Source organism: Elgaria multicarinata, chromosome 3 (assembly GCF_023053635.1).
Source record: "Elgaria multicarinata webbii isolate HBS135686 ecotype San Diego chromosome 3, rElgMul1.1.pri, whole genome shotgun sequence".
NCBI lineage: Eukaryota > Metazoa > Chordata > Lepidosauria > Squamata > Anguidae > Elgaria > Elgaria multicarinata.
Window position 1 is genome coordinate 138,188,696 of NC_086173.1, and position 14,634 is coordinate 138,203,329.

The 14,634-nt window shown below is 42.0% G+C and overlaps 1 protein-coding gene across 2 annotated transcripts in view; it reads right to left on the reverse strand.

Annotated features, from left to right (window-relative positions):
• Nucleotides 1-3,353: 3,353 nt before the first annotated feature.
• Nucleotides 3,354-14,634, reverse strand: part of SYNPR (synaptoporin) — a 177,424-nt gene continuing 166,143 nt past the window's right edge. For both annotated transcript variants that reach the window (XM_063122064.1, XM_063122065.1), the window contains 2 exons: nt 5,924-6,115; nt 3,354-4,629 (listed from right to left, as the gene is read on the reverse strand). In XM_063122064.1, the coding sequence (XP_062978134.1) occupies nt 4,351-4,629; nt 5,924-6,115 (471 nt within the window). In that variant the 3' untranslated portion in view covers nt 3,354-4,350. The remainder of the gene's footprint in view (nt 4,630-5,923; nt 6,116-14,634) is intronic.

Consider the following 14,634-nt stretch of genomic DNA (forward strand, 5'->3'; position numbering starts at 1 on the left):
AATTTTTTTCACCTACTTTAACAAATTGCTCATTATCAACAATGCAAATATGTTCAGTCACTTGTAACATAGCTTGATCTCTATGTTCTTCAAATATTGCTAACTTTCCAATCTGTTTAATGAACAGTCACATAAAACTCAAGACTATGTTGCTGCATACTCCCATGCCCGTATGAATGGATCCAATAGAAGATATAATCGTACCTGTAATTTTCAACACAGACTTAATGTATATACAAGTCTGCTTGCCATTATAGTTTGAAGCCCTATTTTCCCTGCCAAGTTAGACAATGGCCCTTTCTACACCTAAGGATTATCCCAGGAAAATGGAGGGATTGTCCCTGCCTGCTTCCGGGATCCTCTGTGTGTTACTTGGATGCACAGGGATGAACCCGGGATGATCCCGGGGGAAAAGGCAGGTGTAGAAATGGCCATAGACTTAGAATGAAAATAAATGTGTTAAGAAGTAGCAGATACAAATACAGGCTGGTTGTTAATATCCCCTTCTTGGGCAAGTTGTTTGAGCAAGTGGCTGCCAACCAACTCCAAGCATTTTTGCACAAGCTGTTTCCCAAGATCCATTTCAATCTAGATTTATTTATTTCATTTCATTTCATTTCATTTCATTTATATACCGCCCCATAGCTGAAGCTTTAGGCGTGGTTTTGGAACAGAAACTGCCTCCTTTGCTCTCTGGGATGACGTTTGATAAGACAGAGACGACTCTGTTGGCTTTTGAAACCATTGACTATGGTAACCTTCTGGATTGGCTGTCTGGTTGGGACTTAGGGGCACTCTTCTACAATGGTTCCATTCCTACTTATATGGTCATTTCCAGAAGGTGGTGCTGGGGGACCATTTCTCTGTACCAAGGCAATTATGTCATAGGGTTACACAAGGTTCAGTTTTATCTCCAATGCTATTCAGCATCTGCGTGAAACTGCTAGGGGAGGTTGAGGGCTGAGGTGTCATCAATATTCAGATCACATGCAACTTAATCTCTCCAGGCATTTAGCAATATGTAATTAGTCTGGGTTTGTTTTTGTTTGTTTTTGTGGCTTTAAATTGTATGTTTTTGTGATTTTAAATTTTTGTATATTGTTTTTAAGTGTTTTTATCCTATGTAAACTGCCCAGAGAGCCTCGGATATGGGGAGGTATACAAATGTAATAAATAAATAAATAAATAAATAAATAAATAAATAAAATCTAACCCAGGCAAGTCAATGGATGTCCTGAATTGGTGCCTGAGCAGGCTAATGGAATGGATGAGGGCCAATAAACCAAAGCTAAATCTAGAGGTATCATTAGCAGGTGGTTTGTCTGCAAGTTCTGTAGTGTTCAACCTGTTTGGTGGGGGCTGCACTCCCCATGAAAGATCAGTTGCATAGCTTGGAGGTGCTCCTGGGTCCATTATTGTCACTTGAGGCCCAGGTGGGTTTGGTGACAGGTGCACCTTTTATCAGCTTAGGTCGATATACCAGCTGTGACACTATCTGGACAGAGATAACCTGGTGACAGTTATCTGGTAACCTCCTGGTCAGATTACTACAATGCAATGTACATGGGGCTGCCTTTGAAAATGGCTTGGAGATTTCAATTAGTTCAAATGAGAGCTGTTTTGGTACTAATTGGGACTGGTCAGTGTGATCATGTGACACCTGTGCTCCATCAGCTACTCTGGTTCCCATTCCTTTTCTGAGCCCAATTCAAAGTATTGGTATTGACCTTCAAAGCTCTAAATTGCTTGGAACCAAAGCATCCAAAGAAATGGCTCCTCCCATATGTACCTGTTTGGGCCCTGATGTCATTTACAGAGGGCCTCCTCCAAATGGTCCTAATAAGGAAGTTAGGTGGGTTGCTGTAATAGAGAGGGCCTTCTTTGTTGTGGAACCTCATTTATGGAATGCCCTCTCCAAGGAGGTTCACCTGGTGCCTACACTGTTACCTTTTCTTCCAAGCATTGTAGAGTGTAGTTTTTATGTTTTATGGTTGTCTTTATATGTTTTCTACTGATTTCTGTGTTGTTTCTTTTTTATATTGTATTTTGTTATTTTAGTTGCTGTGGTTTTGTATTGCATTTTATTCTTTCAGCTTTTCTAATCTGCCCAGACAATGTCTGTTATTGGGAGGATTAAAAATATGGTAGATAGATAAATAAATGCTATTTCATTCTCTCTCTCTCTCTCTCTCTCTCTCTCTCTCTCTCTCTCTCTCTCTCTGTGTGTGTAAATATAAGCTGGTTTGATTCAGTTTATACAGTTGTAACAGCACCATGTCCCTTCAAACAAGCATTGTATGCAATCAACTTTTATTTATTAGGGTCAACTAGATATACCACAATATTGATTCGTCCACTGAGCAGCCATACATTGGTTACAACAATCATATAAATGACTATGCTGTTTTATGCTAAAAGATGTTTGAACATTTACAGCTCATACAATGATATTCTAGACAGATACACTTTCATTTAGAAATGCAGATGTTCAGTTATTTGTAATGGTGTGTCCTCCTGTAGACTGCAAACTGAGTAAGAAAAAGAGAGATGACCTTTGTTTTGCTGCACAGTCTCCAATGTGTTCTAGATTAGTTATCAACTTTTTCTCACTCCAGGGATGAGCAATTAATTAGATAGATTCATGGCAAAGTTCTTAATTCCTGCCCAGCCCTACTTGTTCCCTGCAGTAATTACACACATTAAAGCAAGCGCTGGAAAACACTAACACTGGAGACAGGCTTAGCCTGCCTAGTTAGGCAATGCAATTTGCCTGACAGCATCTATTAGGAAGCAATCCAGTACTTGGCTCATATAACAATGAAAGCAGAACTTAGTCTTTCCCTGCAGTATGGGAGAGGCTGCTCTCAAACTAAGCTCTACTTAGCAATGAGAGTTGGGTGCTAAGTATGTGGAGTTCTGTCTGTTGCTGAAAGGAGGAGAGTTCTCATCTAGTTCCAGAAATCTGATTCTGTTCTCTTGCCATGGAGCTAAAGGGTACAGTCTGCAGAACAACAGGTGAATGGAAATCATTCCTCCCACTGGAAAATACTATGCATGATTAAATCCAGCAGGATCTTTAAGTTTGTTATCTCTAAGTTAGTTGTGCCTTTTGCTAAGGAACCAGAACTGTGTACTTTATTGTTGATATTTTCCTCTTGACACTTTCATTTTACTTATAGATAGCACCAAATCCAGTAGTCATCATAATGACTGGACTGAACAAACCTTGAGCAATTTCAAAACAGCATAGAGAGAGAAAAAACATTCTTCATCATCGATGGCAATATAGGAACAGCTATTCTTTTGTAGTGTTGTGCAACGGTGCTATATGTCAATCAAGGCGGCATTTCCCCCCCATATAGTTTTAATTACTGATATCTGCACCTCTATTACCCTAATTAAATAAATACTTTTGTAAACATGTAAACACAGTTACTTGGTCCTTATATTACACATCTCACGTTCAAAGAGTCACAAAACGTCAATAGAAATATGGATTGATAGAAGGAACATTGATTAAACAGAAAAATTGGTCAGTTTACAGCATATATTTTGAATGCCCTTTTAAGGAAAACTGTTTTTAGTTATATGCAGCACTCAGGATTTGGGTAAGCCATTGATCCAGTTCTGCAAAATATATAAAACAGGCATACATATATTAAACAAGTAAACCAATTAAAAAGAGTAGTGGTGGTATCTATAAACGACATGTACACAGTCCATAACATTCTCTTGGTATGAAAATTATGTGGCTTCATGCACTAAGACACACTGTGAATTTGCTAATCAGGAAGAATGTCAAAAGAACAGCAAAGAAAAAGAAGAAAAGGAAAAAAGAGAGAAATGGTCCAAAGGACAAACTTAACAGTCATAGACAGGCAATGTTGAAAACATAGGAGCTGTAGTGCATGCATTGCATTATATAGAGTAACCTTCAGAAATCATTTGAAAACACATTTTGCTCTTCACCAAAATGCAGAAGAAAATCTAATTCTAATTTAATGGTTTTATGCATAAGATATACTACAGTTTCAAGGGTACAAAATGCTGCTACCATACACATACAAAACTACTGTAAAGGTATCTATACAGTACGTACAACAATTATTTACTCCAATTCACCACTTGTGATGAATATATCATCAATCATCTATTCACAAGGAGAAGATGTATCGCATATAAACAAACAAGAGCCTCAACCCATCTTTCTTGGTTGGTACGGTAGACCTTTAATTTAGATAAACTTCTATGTCACATTTATCTAAAAACTTCAGAAATCTGCTGCCTGCCACTGTGTTGAACTTTCCATATATAATGCTCGACTTAAGAGCTCTCAGAAATCTGCATATGCTAAATCTGATTAGCAAATGAAGTTGGACCACTCGGTTGCTGCTGGCCGAATTCATCCACTTGCCCATAGTTGGTTTGCTGCCCAAAGCTGCCTCCCTGTTGGTTATACCCACCACTTGGCCCATAGCTATCTTGATTGTAGCCACCTTGGTTATAGCTGCTGGATTGTTTCTCCATGGTGTCTTGAGGGTACCTTGTGCCTGAAGAATGCCAACCAGTCTCCTTAAAGACAAACCAAATATTTCCTGCCCACAGAATAAAGTTCAAGAATCCAAAGACCTAAATAAGAAGCAGAACAAGCCTTAATTTTCACAAAAGGTTTCACCATCTCATCTCATCTATTCTCTCCCTCTCACTCAGCTAATCAGTACCACAATTTGTTTCTTTATTCAGGATTTGTGTTCTATAACTGCCAAAGGGCAGGAAACATTTGGTTAAAACAAATGATTCATCTAGCTGTTTCAGTAAACAATCAACTGAAGGCTGTTTATAGTTGGTTTTTTTTGGGGGGGGCGTTGTTTGTTTTTTAGAAAGTGGACTACTGACCCCCTGATCCAAAGAGGACTTCAGTATTTGGCTGGAGATATTCAGTGTCTGTAGCTTCCTCTGTCACAGTGCTGTTATTTATTACCATCTATTTAACTATTTAACTTTTCTATTAAAAGTGTTTTAAGGTATATCCTTCTCAATCCAGAAATTCTACAGGACATATGGCAACTTCCTTGGAGATGATTGATGAAGATGATAATTATTATAGTAGTTGTTGACGTCTATAAGCACAGGTAAGTAAGAAATCCATTTTACTCCAATTTCCCCATAGTTTAATTATTAAGTTATTTTGCATGCCCTGCAGGCCACTTAGGGCCAAAATAAATGTTCCTTTAATCCTGCATAGCACAGCTGTGTCTCTCCTACACACAGCACACACAGCCCTGATTCATATTGGGACTGTGGTGCTTCAGGAGAGGAGGGTTTAAGTTTCCTCTCCCCCACCACTTACATCATGAAGTTCCACCCCTCTTTGGGGGGGAGGTTAAAAAAGAAAAAAAAAGTCTCTATTGATTCCAGTGAAGACTTCCCCCACCTTTTAAAAACTTTTTTAACTTCTCACCCTCACCATGCAAGATGGCTGTGGTGGAATTTCAGACTGAAATGGGGCAGGGATGGGAGTGGAGGAAGCTCAAACCCTCCTCTCCCGAAGCACCATGGTCCCAACCTGAATCAGGGCCACGTGCGCTTGCAGGAGATCAGGGCCTGCAGGAGATTAGGGGAAACAATCACACATAGGTGAGCTAATAGGTGATTAATGCAGCCCTTGGACTCTGACTTTTAAATCATAACTTTGTCATGAAATTTTTGTCACTTACATTGTTTGAGCTTACTAGGGTTAGTTGTTCAGATAATTCTTGTTTACCTTCACAAGAAACTGTGAATAAAAGTAAATGGCGAGGTTGATTGTGGGCCCCAACGGTTTGGCAGGGAAAGGAAAAACCTTGACTACTCTCATGACTAAGGACTGCCCATTTCCCTTTGATGTTCATTTTTTCTTCAATAAAATAAAACAAATACTTACAACTGAAGTATTCAAACTTGACATAATAGGGCTCCGCATCGGCAAGCACTTATTGGACTGCTGCTTGCAAGCTGACATCAATAAGAGCACTTCATCTGGGTCAGTAGCAACCTTCACATCAGATAATCCTTTAGCCCAAGCAGAAGACCCCACCAGCCACAAGAACGAAAACACCACTGTCACGATGAAGTCCTACAAAAACCAGACCAAACACTGTGTGTTTATGTTTGTTATGTAGTGAGAATTATAGAATCACAGGCCATAGCTAGATGGGGCGATATCCCAGGGCGATCCCTGGGATCATCCCTGTGCGTTCACATGACGCACAGGGGATCCCGGGATCAGGGAGGGATGATCGTTGCCTTTCCCCGGGTTCTCGCCCTGCCCTTTGAGCCTGCTTTTTCCGTGGTCTCGGGCTGATCCCGCGTACGGGGTGCAGAGCTCCTCAGGAGCTCTGTGCCCATTGGGGTGGGGTGGGGGGAGCGGGGAAATTTTTTATTTTTTAAAAAATTACGTTTTGTGCACAACCGTTCGTGCGCATGTTCTTTTTTTTAAAAAAAAAAGGGGGGGAGGGAGAAAATGGCGGGCGTGACATCCTCTCCCTCCAAGGTTGTCGTGTGCTGCGTATAAACAGAGGGAGCGATCTCGTGATTAAAATATCGCAAGATCTTCACCCCTCCGTCACGCAATACCAGGTAGATCTAGCTGAGGCCGCAGTCTATCTGAGTGGGGAAGGGACCGGTTAGAACCAACCCAAAATGCTAGAAGGACTGTACCATTCCATAATGAATGTGGAAAATGCTCCCTCATCAGTGTCTCTTTACACATGAAAAGCTCACATTTCAAGCAGTGATTGGTAAGCATCACACATGCAGGGCCAGTTTAACCACCCAAACAGTTGCTTGGGCATTCCTCGTTTGTGGAGAGCACTAACCTGGATAAGTTCTCAGTCTAACTAGCCTGAGAGAAAAGGAACTGCCCACTTCCTTAGCTGCAGGTGGTTTCACCTTAGGAGGGGAATAGGAGGAAGATGTAGAGAAGACAGGAGCAGTGCCCATGCAAGAACACAGATAGGAAGAAAGCACCTTATCCTGAGTGATGCCATTGGTCCAATCTAGCTCAGTAATGATTGAGTAATGACTCACTAACTGGCCAAGGCTCCCCAGCGCTTCAGATACGAGTCTTTTCCTAACCTTATCTGGAGATGCCAGGGACTGTATCTCAAGGGCTCAGGTTTGGGATTGGCTTCTTGGAGTTTTAGGGTTGTATCACATTCAAATGTGATACACTTGTCTATGCTTGGTTTGGTAAAGCCATCCTTTGGCGATTTCCCCCCAGCATTACTTTGCATGGCAATCCTTACTTGCAAACATGACCACATGTAGTGAGGTCTGGTGCTTGCCATGTATTGGAGACTTAATAGAAAACTAACGTCCTCCAGGGAATGGGGGGTGGGGGAGAACCACATCTTAGTGTGCAGGTGGGTAAAAGAAAGGCAAGCATAAAAATGACAGGCATGAAAATAACAAGCAAGTACTACCTGACGTGCACAGCCATGTAGCTAATAGCACTTTGATGAATTGCAGCTCACTTCTGCTCCTTGGAGCTTGCGTTTTAAAGCCAATGAGCTAATTGCAAATATCTAAACATTACAACGCTTCATGGCAGTATATACATGCTAGTCCAGAGGATTCTCACTGAGTCTTCTAAGCAAAGAAAATTATTGCATGATAGATAAAGCTCTATCAGTAGCAGAATATAATAAGAAATGTAAACTTGCTAAATGTAAACCTGTCAGGAAACAAATACTAGTTTGTTTGTATTATCATCCTATTTTTTGAGTAGCTTTGCCACCAAAAGTGGCAGCCCCTTTTCTTTCTCTTTCTTCCTAACGTTTAGGTACACAAACTTGTGCTGTGTCATCATCACAATGTGCATTTTCCCACCCACCACTCTGCCTCGTTGCATCATGAGCAACTGTACCTAAACATTATACATAATGCAACTGGGGGATGCTATTTTCAGCCCCAACCGTAGACATAATATGTAGTTTCACTATCAGTTTTCCAAGGCACAACACTTACTTCTTATTTGCATTCCTCACACAGCCCCAAATCTGCATGGACAACCAGTGTGATGTAGTGGTTACAATGGCTGTGTTCAGACAACATGATAGTCAATGGTGGGGTAATAATCAACTTGACAGTTGTTGTTTTTTATCTATGGGGTACTCCCCACACAACATGATAACAATCAACCATAGTGTGGATTAGGATCAGCACTGAGTTGATTGTTAATCCATGCTGAGTTGACTCACTCATCCCCTACCCTTTCTCCCACCTTCAGTCCTCTGCTAGTATCCCATCAACCATTGCTGCCAAAAATCTATCCTGCCAACTGGACTAGAATGGCAGCCACTGCTTTAACTGCTCTTGCCTTGCGACTCTGCAGCTGATTAAAAAACCAGTGGTGCCCTTCACACAGGACGATTACCAACGGTGGTTCAAATAGCCAACTCTGCACAGCGTTGGTTATTTGTGCTGGTTATTTTGGCCAAATAACCAACTATTGGTTAAAAAAACCCTCCTTCCACACAAAATTATAACCTATGGTGGGTTAAATAACCAACCAACAACTATTTAAACCACCGTGGGTTATCGTGTTGTCTTAACCCAGTCAATGTTAGACAAGGATTGAGATTCCAATCTTCACCAGGAGGGGATCTACACTAGTATATGAAACATTGTTTTTACAGTCATTGAATGTTTTGTTTTTGAACGATTTAAAACGTAGCCGTTTTTAAAACATTTGCTTACTTTTCTCTTTCCGTGGGAATGCATTCCTTTTGGCCACACTAAGAAAATAAATCAGTTTGTTCTGTTCTGCCAATTTCCCCTCCCACTTCCTCTTCTCTCCAAGACAATCCTCCACCTACAAACAATCCAGCTAGCAGCATCCCAAAAGTGAAACTGGAAGCGTCTGCAAAAAAGAGGCTTGAAAGAAAAAAACGGCTCCAACTTTGGGCGCGGAAATTACATAAACATGCCCCCAGGAATGTGATTGGCTACTTAAGAACTACAGGAAACCCATTTAATACGATGAAATCGGCCACGTCATAACAAATAGAACGACTTATTTCAGAGAAGTTCAAAATAAAAACCGGAGAACAGACAAAAGATAACTCATAAGTTTTTATGAAGGGGAATTCTTATGTTCAATATGCTGTTATGGGTTTCCTTTCAGATTTCTGTGCATAAGACTACTACCATAGGTTGCCTTAAGGCAATACCTGGCCAGAGTCTTGAAGCTCCATCCGATGAGCATTTTACTGCATGTTCTTTGTGAATAAACTCAAATATTACACAATACCATAAACTTCCAGTGACCTCTTTCCAAAGGAAACCAAAATCAGGTAAGCACTGCATCCCTGTTGGGCTTCTATGCTGGGGTTGGGAAGGAGGAAATAAAGCAGTGGGTATGGGAAGGCAGGGAGGAAAAGCAGTGTCAGATGAAGGAGCTGAGAGCTTCTCTTTAGTGTGTTGGGTTGAAGCACTGGTCCTTGTAGTTGAAGAATGAAGTGAACAGTATAACTCCTCACCTCTCTTTCAAGCAATGTTCCCCAACATGGTGCCCTCCAGATCTTTTGGACTAAAACTCCTAGAGTTCCTGACCACGATGGATGGGGCTGATGGCAGTTGTAGTACAAAATATCTGCTGGGCACCATGTGGCCTAATCCTGCTTCAAAGAGTTTGGCTTGATATTGTATCTCAGTTGCAGACTGGCATCCATAGCACAGCAGCATACAACTGATACCCTGAAAATCTCATGTCATGGCTGAGGGGTTCTCCTTCATTCCCAAATCACCTGGAGGGCACCCGATTGAGGGAGGCTGCTCTAAGGTTTCAAAAGTTTGTCCTAATAGATCTTAAAACATTCTCCCAAGCTAGGCGACTTTGCATCATCTTATGTCTTTCTGTCCTCATGACAACCTTAGCCAATAGGAACATGTGCTGCCAGTGCTTTTTCAGCTGCACTCGTTCCCAGTCCATTTCTGAACCCAATTCAAAGTGTCGATGTTGACCTTTAAAATCCTAAATGGCTTGGGACCGGATTACCTAAAGCAGTGGTCTTCAACTGGCCCAGACCCAAGACCCACCTTGGACTTCCAACCTACAACATGGGACCTACTTTCACAATTTCACAATTGCTGAACATGGTGGCAACAGCTTTGCCCTAACCCATCTGAACTGATTTTGCACCCCACTTTTGGGTCGCGACCTCCCAGTTGAAGACCACTGATCTAAAGGACCATCTCCTCCTGCATGTACCTCCTTGGATTCTTACGTCATCTTTGTAGGCTCTCTTCTGGGTCCTCCTGCTGAAAGGTAGCTACAAAAGAGAGGGCTTGTTCATTTGTGGCCGCCACGTATGGAATGCCCTCGCCAAAGAGGTTCACCTGGTGCCTACATTGTTATTGTTTTGATGTTATTGTTTTCTCTCAATCATTTTAGAGATCTAGGCCAGATCTACACCTTGTGTCAAATCATTACGATCCCATCATGGTGACCTTATATCCCTTTTGTGCATTTATACCTTGTAGGACACGCAATGGCATTGTGGATAATGTGGAATAAAAAGTAGGAAATAATGCTATGGAAGTGGAATGTGGCCCAACAATTATCAGTGCACTTCAATGCTTCTATAAAGCAGTAGTGTAGGGATCATCCCTCCCTTGCCCCGGGATAGAGCACTCCCCTTCGTGCCTGGTTTTTCCACAAACCCTAGACCGCGGAATGTGTGGCCCGTTGCTGCGGAGCCGGGAGCCACGCATGGGGCGCAGTACTCTTCAGGAGCACTGCGCCCATCGGGGCTGGTGGGGGGGAGCGGGGAACATTTTTTTTTTTAAAAAAAAAACACCTTACCTTTAGCGCACGAGTGTTCGTGCGCTCCGTCCTCTTTAAAAATAAAAAATGGCAGGCGCAATGCCTCTCTTCCTGAGGTCATCGTGCTTCACGTGTAAACGGAGGAGGGATCTCGCGTTCATTACAAAGCGAGATCTTCCTTCCTCTGTCACGGACTAAAAGGTAAGTCTAGCTAAGGCCTAAGAGACACTGACCTGGTTCATAATATCATTTGCTGTCACAGTGGCTTAAAGAAGTCAGCATGGCTTGTGGTGTGTGCCTGTGGATGCCCATTCCGTAAACCAATCCCCACTCGTAGGTTGCTGTGTCATCCAACCCTAACCCTAAAACAGGTTCTGGGTGGTTTGTTAGCCACACCAAAAACCCATCCTTGGCAGGTTTGGATGACATGACAACCTACAAGAGGGGGCGGGGTGGATTACAGAATGGGCAATCTCAGGTGCCTGGCACATGCCAAAAACCACAGTGACTTATTTAAGTGACTTATTTAAGCCACTGCGGCTGAAAACAATAGTGAGAACCTGCCCATTGATATATTGTTTTGACCCATAGTTAGTCATACTTAGAGTAGACATATGGCTAAGTTAAGTCCCCATTAAGTCTCCTAGGTATTATATTCAACTTTCTTTCTTTTTTGGAAAGAGAAAAGATTCTGTGACCTTCCTAAGTATCTTGTTTTCATGTTAAAGTGCACCAACTCTCCTAATTATGGTAAAATGCTCTTCTTTAAGTTTAGCCTTTTAAGTTTAACCTAAATCAAGATTCTTAAGCTTAGTGCTTGTTGTCCCTGTGGACATGATGACCAGTTGACCCCTTGTTTTTTTGCAAGGTTCTTTTAAATATTCAAGCACTCTCAAAATATTCTGTGCTCCTTAATTGTCTGTGCTAAACATGCGTCATCCCTTCAACTACAAATGCCCCAGTGATCTATTCATTGTCATCAGAAGAATTACTCCATGGATCTCAATTCTTCAGGGAAATGGAGGCACCTGAAGGCTCAAAGGAGTTACAAATCTTTATCATCATCAAATATTTATTGAGTTTCCACAGCATGCCAGTTGCTATATATTCATGTTGGATTATTTAAGGAAATGGGGATTTTTTTCTTCATTAGAAAAATATTGAATCTTGTTCCTATGATATTTTTAACTGCCACTTGTATGAAAAGAAAAATCAATTCACAATGAAAATAAAGATTTGATTTAAACTCTCAGCAAAAAGAACCCAAACACATTTCACTTTCCATGAATAATTGATACAACGTAGTCATTAATATTGCTTTCAGTGCAGTCTTTTTTTTAAATTACTGAAGTGTTATACAGGATTTTTTGTTACTTCAGGGAAATTTAAATGTTGTAGTCCCTGGATTGATACTATATTGTCTATTAAATCAGTCTCAAAGCGCATTTTAGGGCTGTTTGTTTTATATCGACTAAAGCTTGTCTAATTAATACTCCAACAGTTCTGTAGCTTTTCATATCGGAATTAACAACTGCACTTCACCTCCCTTGGCTTCTTTTTAAAAGTTAGCAAAATATCTTAAATGCACACACAAATTAGCATCTACAAGTGGAGCATTTTAATTCTCTTTTCAAACAGCAGACCACACTCACCTTCCATACTGGAACATGTAGGAGTGCTTTCAGGAATGGGTGGGAGTGATTGTGTGAGCCCTGACGCAGAAAGGAGGGGCTGGCCAGATCAGGAAGAAAAAAGAAAAAACAGTCTCCCCAGTAGCAGAGGTGCTGGAAACCAATCCAAGCTCCAGCATCACCAAGTCTGAGGCCTTAGCTAGACCTACTACCTGTTAGTCCGTGATGGAGGGGTGAAGATCTCACGATGGTTTTATTGCAAGATCCCCCCTCTGTTTACACGCGGCAGGCGATGACCTCAGACGGAGAGGCGTCACGCTCGCCGTTTTCAAGTTTTCTTAAAGAAGCACAAGCACACAAATGCTCGTGTGCAAAAGGTAAGTTTTTTTAAAAAATATTTACTTTCCCTGCTCCCCCCACCCCCGATGGGGGTGGGTGGGTCCCGGCTCCTCACAAGGAATTGCGAGGAGCTGGGACAAACCACAGTGCCTGGCAACACGTTCCGTGGTCTTGGGCGCATGAGACTGTGGAAAAACTGGGCCTAAAGGGGAGGGCGAGATCCTGGGGCAAGGGAGGGATCATCCCTTCCTGATCCCGTGTGCATCATGTGGACGCACAGAGATGATCCCGGGGATCACCTCAGGATTTTGCCCGGTCTAGCTATGGCCTGGGTCAGAGCTCCTAGCATTGGAGGGACACTGAGTCAGAGACCCCTGAGTCAGGACTTACAGAATCTGTACCCTTGAAGCCTGTACCACCTAAGGAATCGATCACCTCCACACCAAGGACCAGCATCCCCATCTCAACCTGGCTGCAGAGAGAAGGTAAGAGGAGAGCTAGGTTGTAAGCCAGAGGCCTGCCCCTTTAAGATCTTCCACTCCTCAAGGTGGAGCCTAGGAAGACTGGAGCCATAAAGGGGTTCAGTCCAGTCCAGTCCAGTCTTAGACATGGATGGAGCAAGTTGCTCACTTGGGACTCTACATGGTGCTGCCTTGCCCCATTGTGCCCTATGGGCCTCTTGTCAAGGTCAGGGTAGGAGGGAGCAAAAATGTTCTATCCAATGAGCAATAATTGTATTCCCCTGACTTAAGGAATTAAAACCTGATTCAGCTATCCAATCCACAGCTCCACATAATATCTGTATGTACTTTTCGATTGAATGATGTGAGGATGGATTGCATGAGGAATTTCAATATGGTGATTGCCAGAGCTTCACCACCAACCATGTAAATATTTGTTACTCCACAAAACTGGCTGCATGAGTAATACATTATGAACATGTGGACAGCAAGTACAAGCTCCCAGCACCTTATAACATAACACGTGTACAAAGGGATAATCTACTAAAATGAGAAGATTCACAGGATACTCCTTCTATGCTCTCATAAGGTCTTCATTTTGGAAGCCAGCAACTATTTGTATGCAAATGATAACAAAACCTTTACTCTTTACAATGCACCTCTCCATGTAATAGTTACTACAATATGAGGGCTCTCCAACCCCTTCACTTTCTCACCAATCTGTGTTTCTAGCTAGCTGAAACTACCATCTCAAGTTAATAGGACAAAGATTCCCCAGTTATCCTGCATGTCTTTGTTTCTGTGGAAGAGTGGCATCTCCACTGTGTGAATCATGAAACCTTCTCTTCCCACATCCAAATAGCTTATTGGTCTTGCTCTCGCTATTTGCTGTACCTTTAAGACCTACCCTTCATATTGATTAATGTATCTGCTCAAACACTTATCCATGATTTAATTATCTCTAGACTATGGAAGCTCCTTCTTGTTAGCTTGCCCTCCTCCTATGTCACTCTTTCCCCCTTTATTCAAAATACCTTTGTTGAAATCACCATTTCTTTCATTGCTATGAGCATGTTCCTCTTCCTCCATCTTCTTCTTTCTCCACCTCGTTCCCCTCCACTATTGCTACCACCACCACTACCACACCACATAAGAAGCACCCTTTCGAAGACCTTGCCCTGGCTTACTGTGTTGTTAACCTTAAAGCTTCCTATTTCTTCTTCTTGATTCTATGGCCTGCCTTCCTGACCAACCCTTACAATAGTTTTCATTTCCTCTGCTCAAGACTATCTAGCATTACCCCCATTTCATTACTTTCACCTATTGGGGTCTCCATACCTTGTATCATGCCTGCTCCCTTGGCTTGAGAAATACTGCTCCATCTCCCCAACCTTTG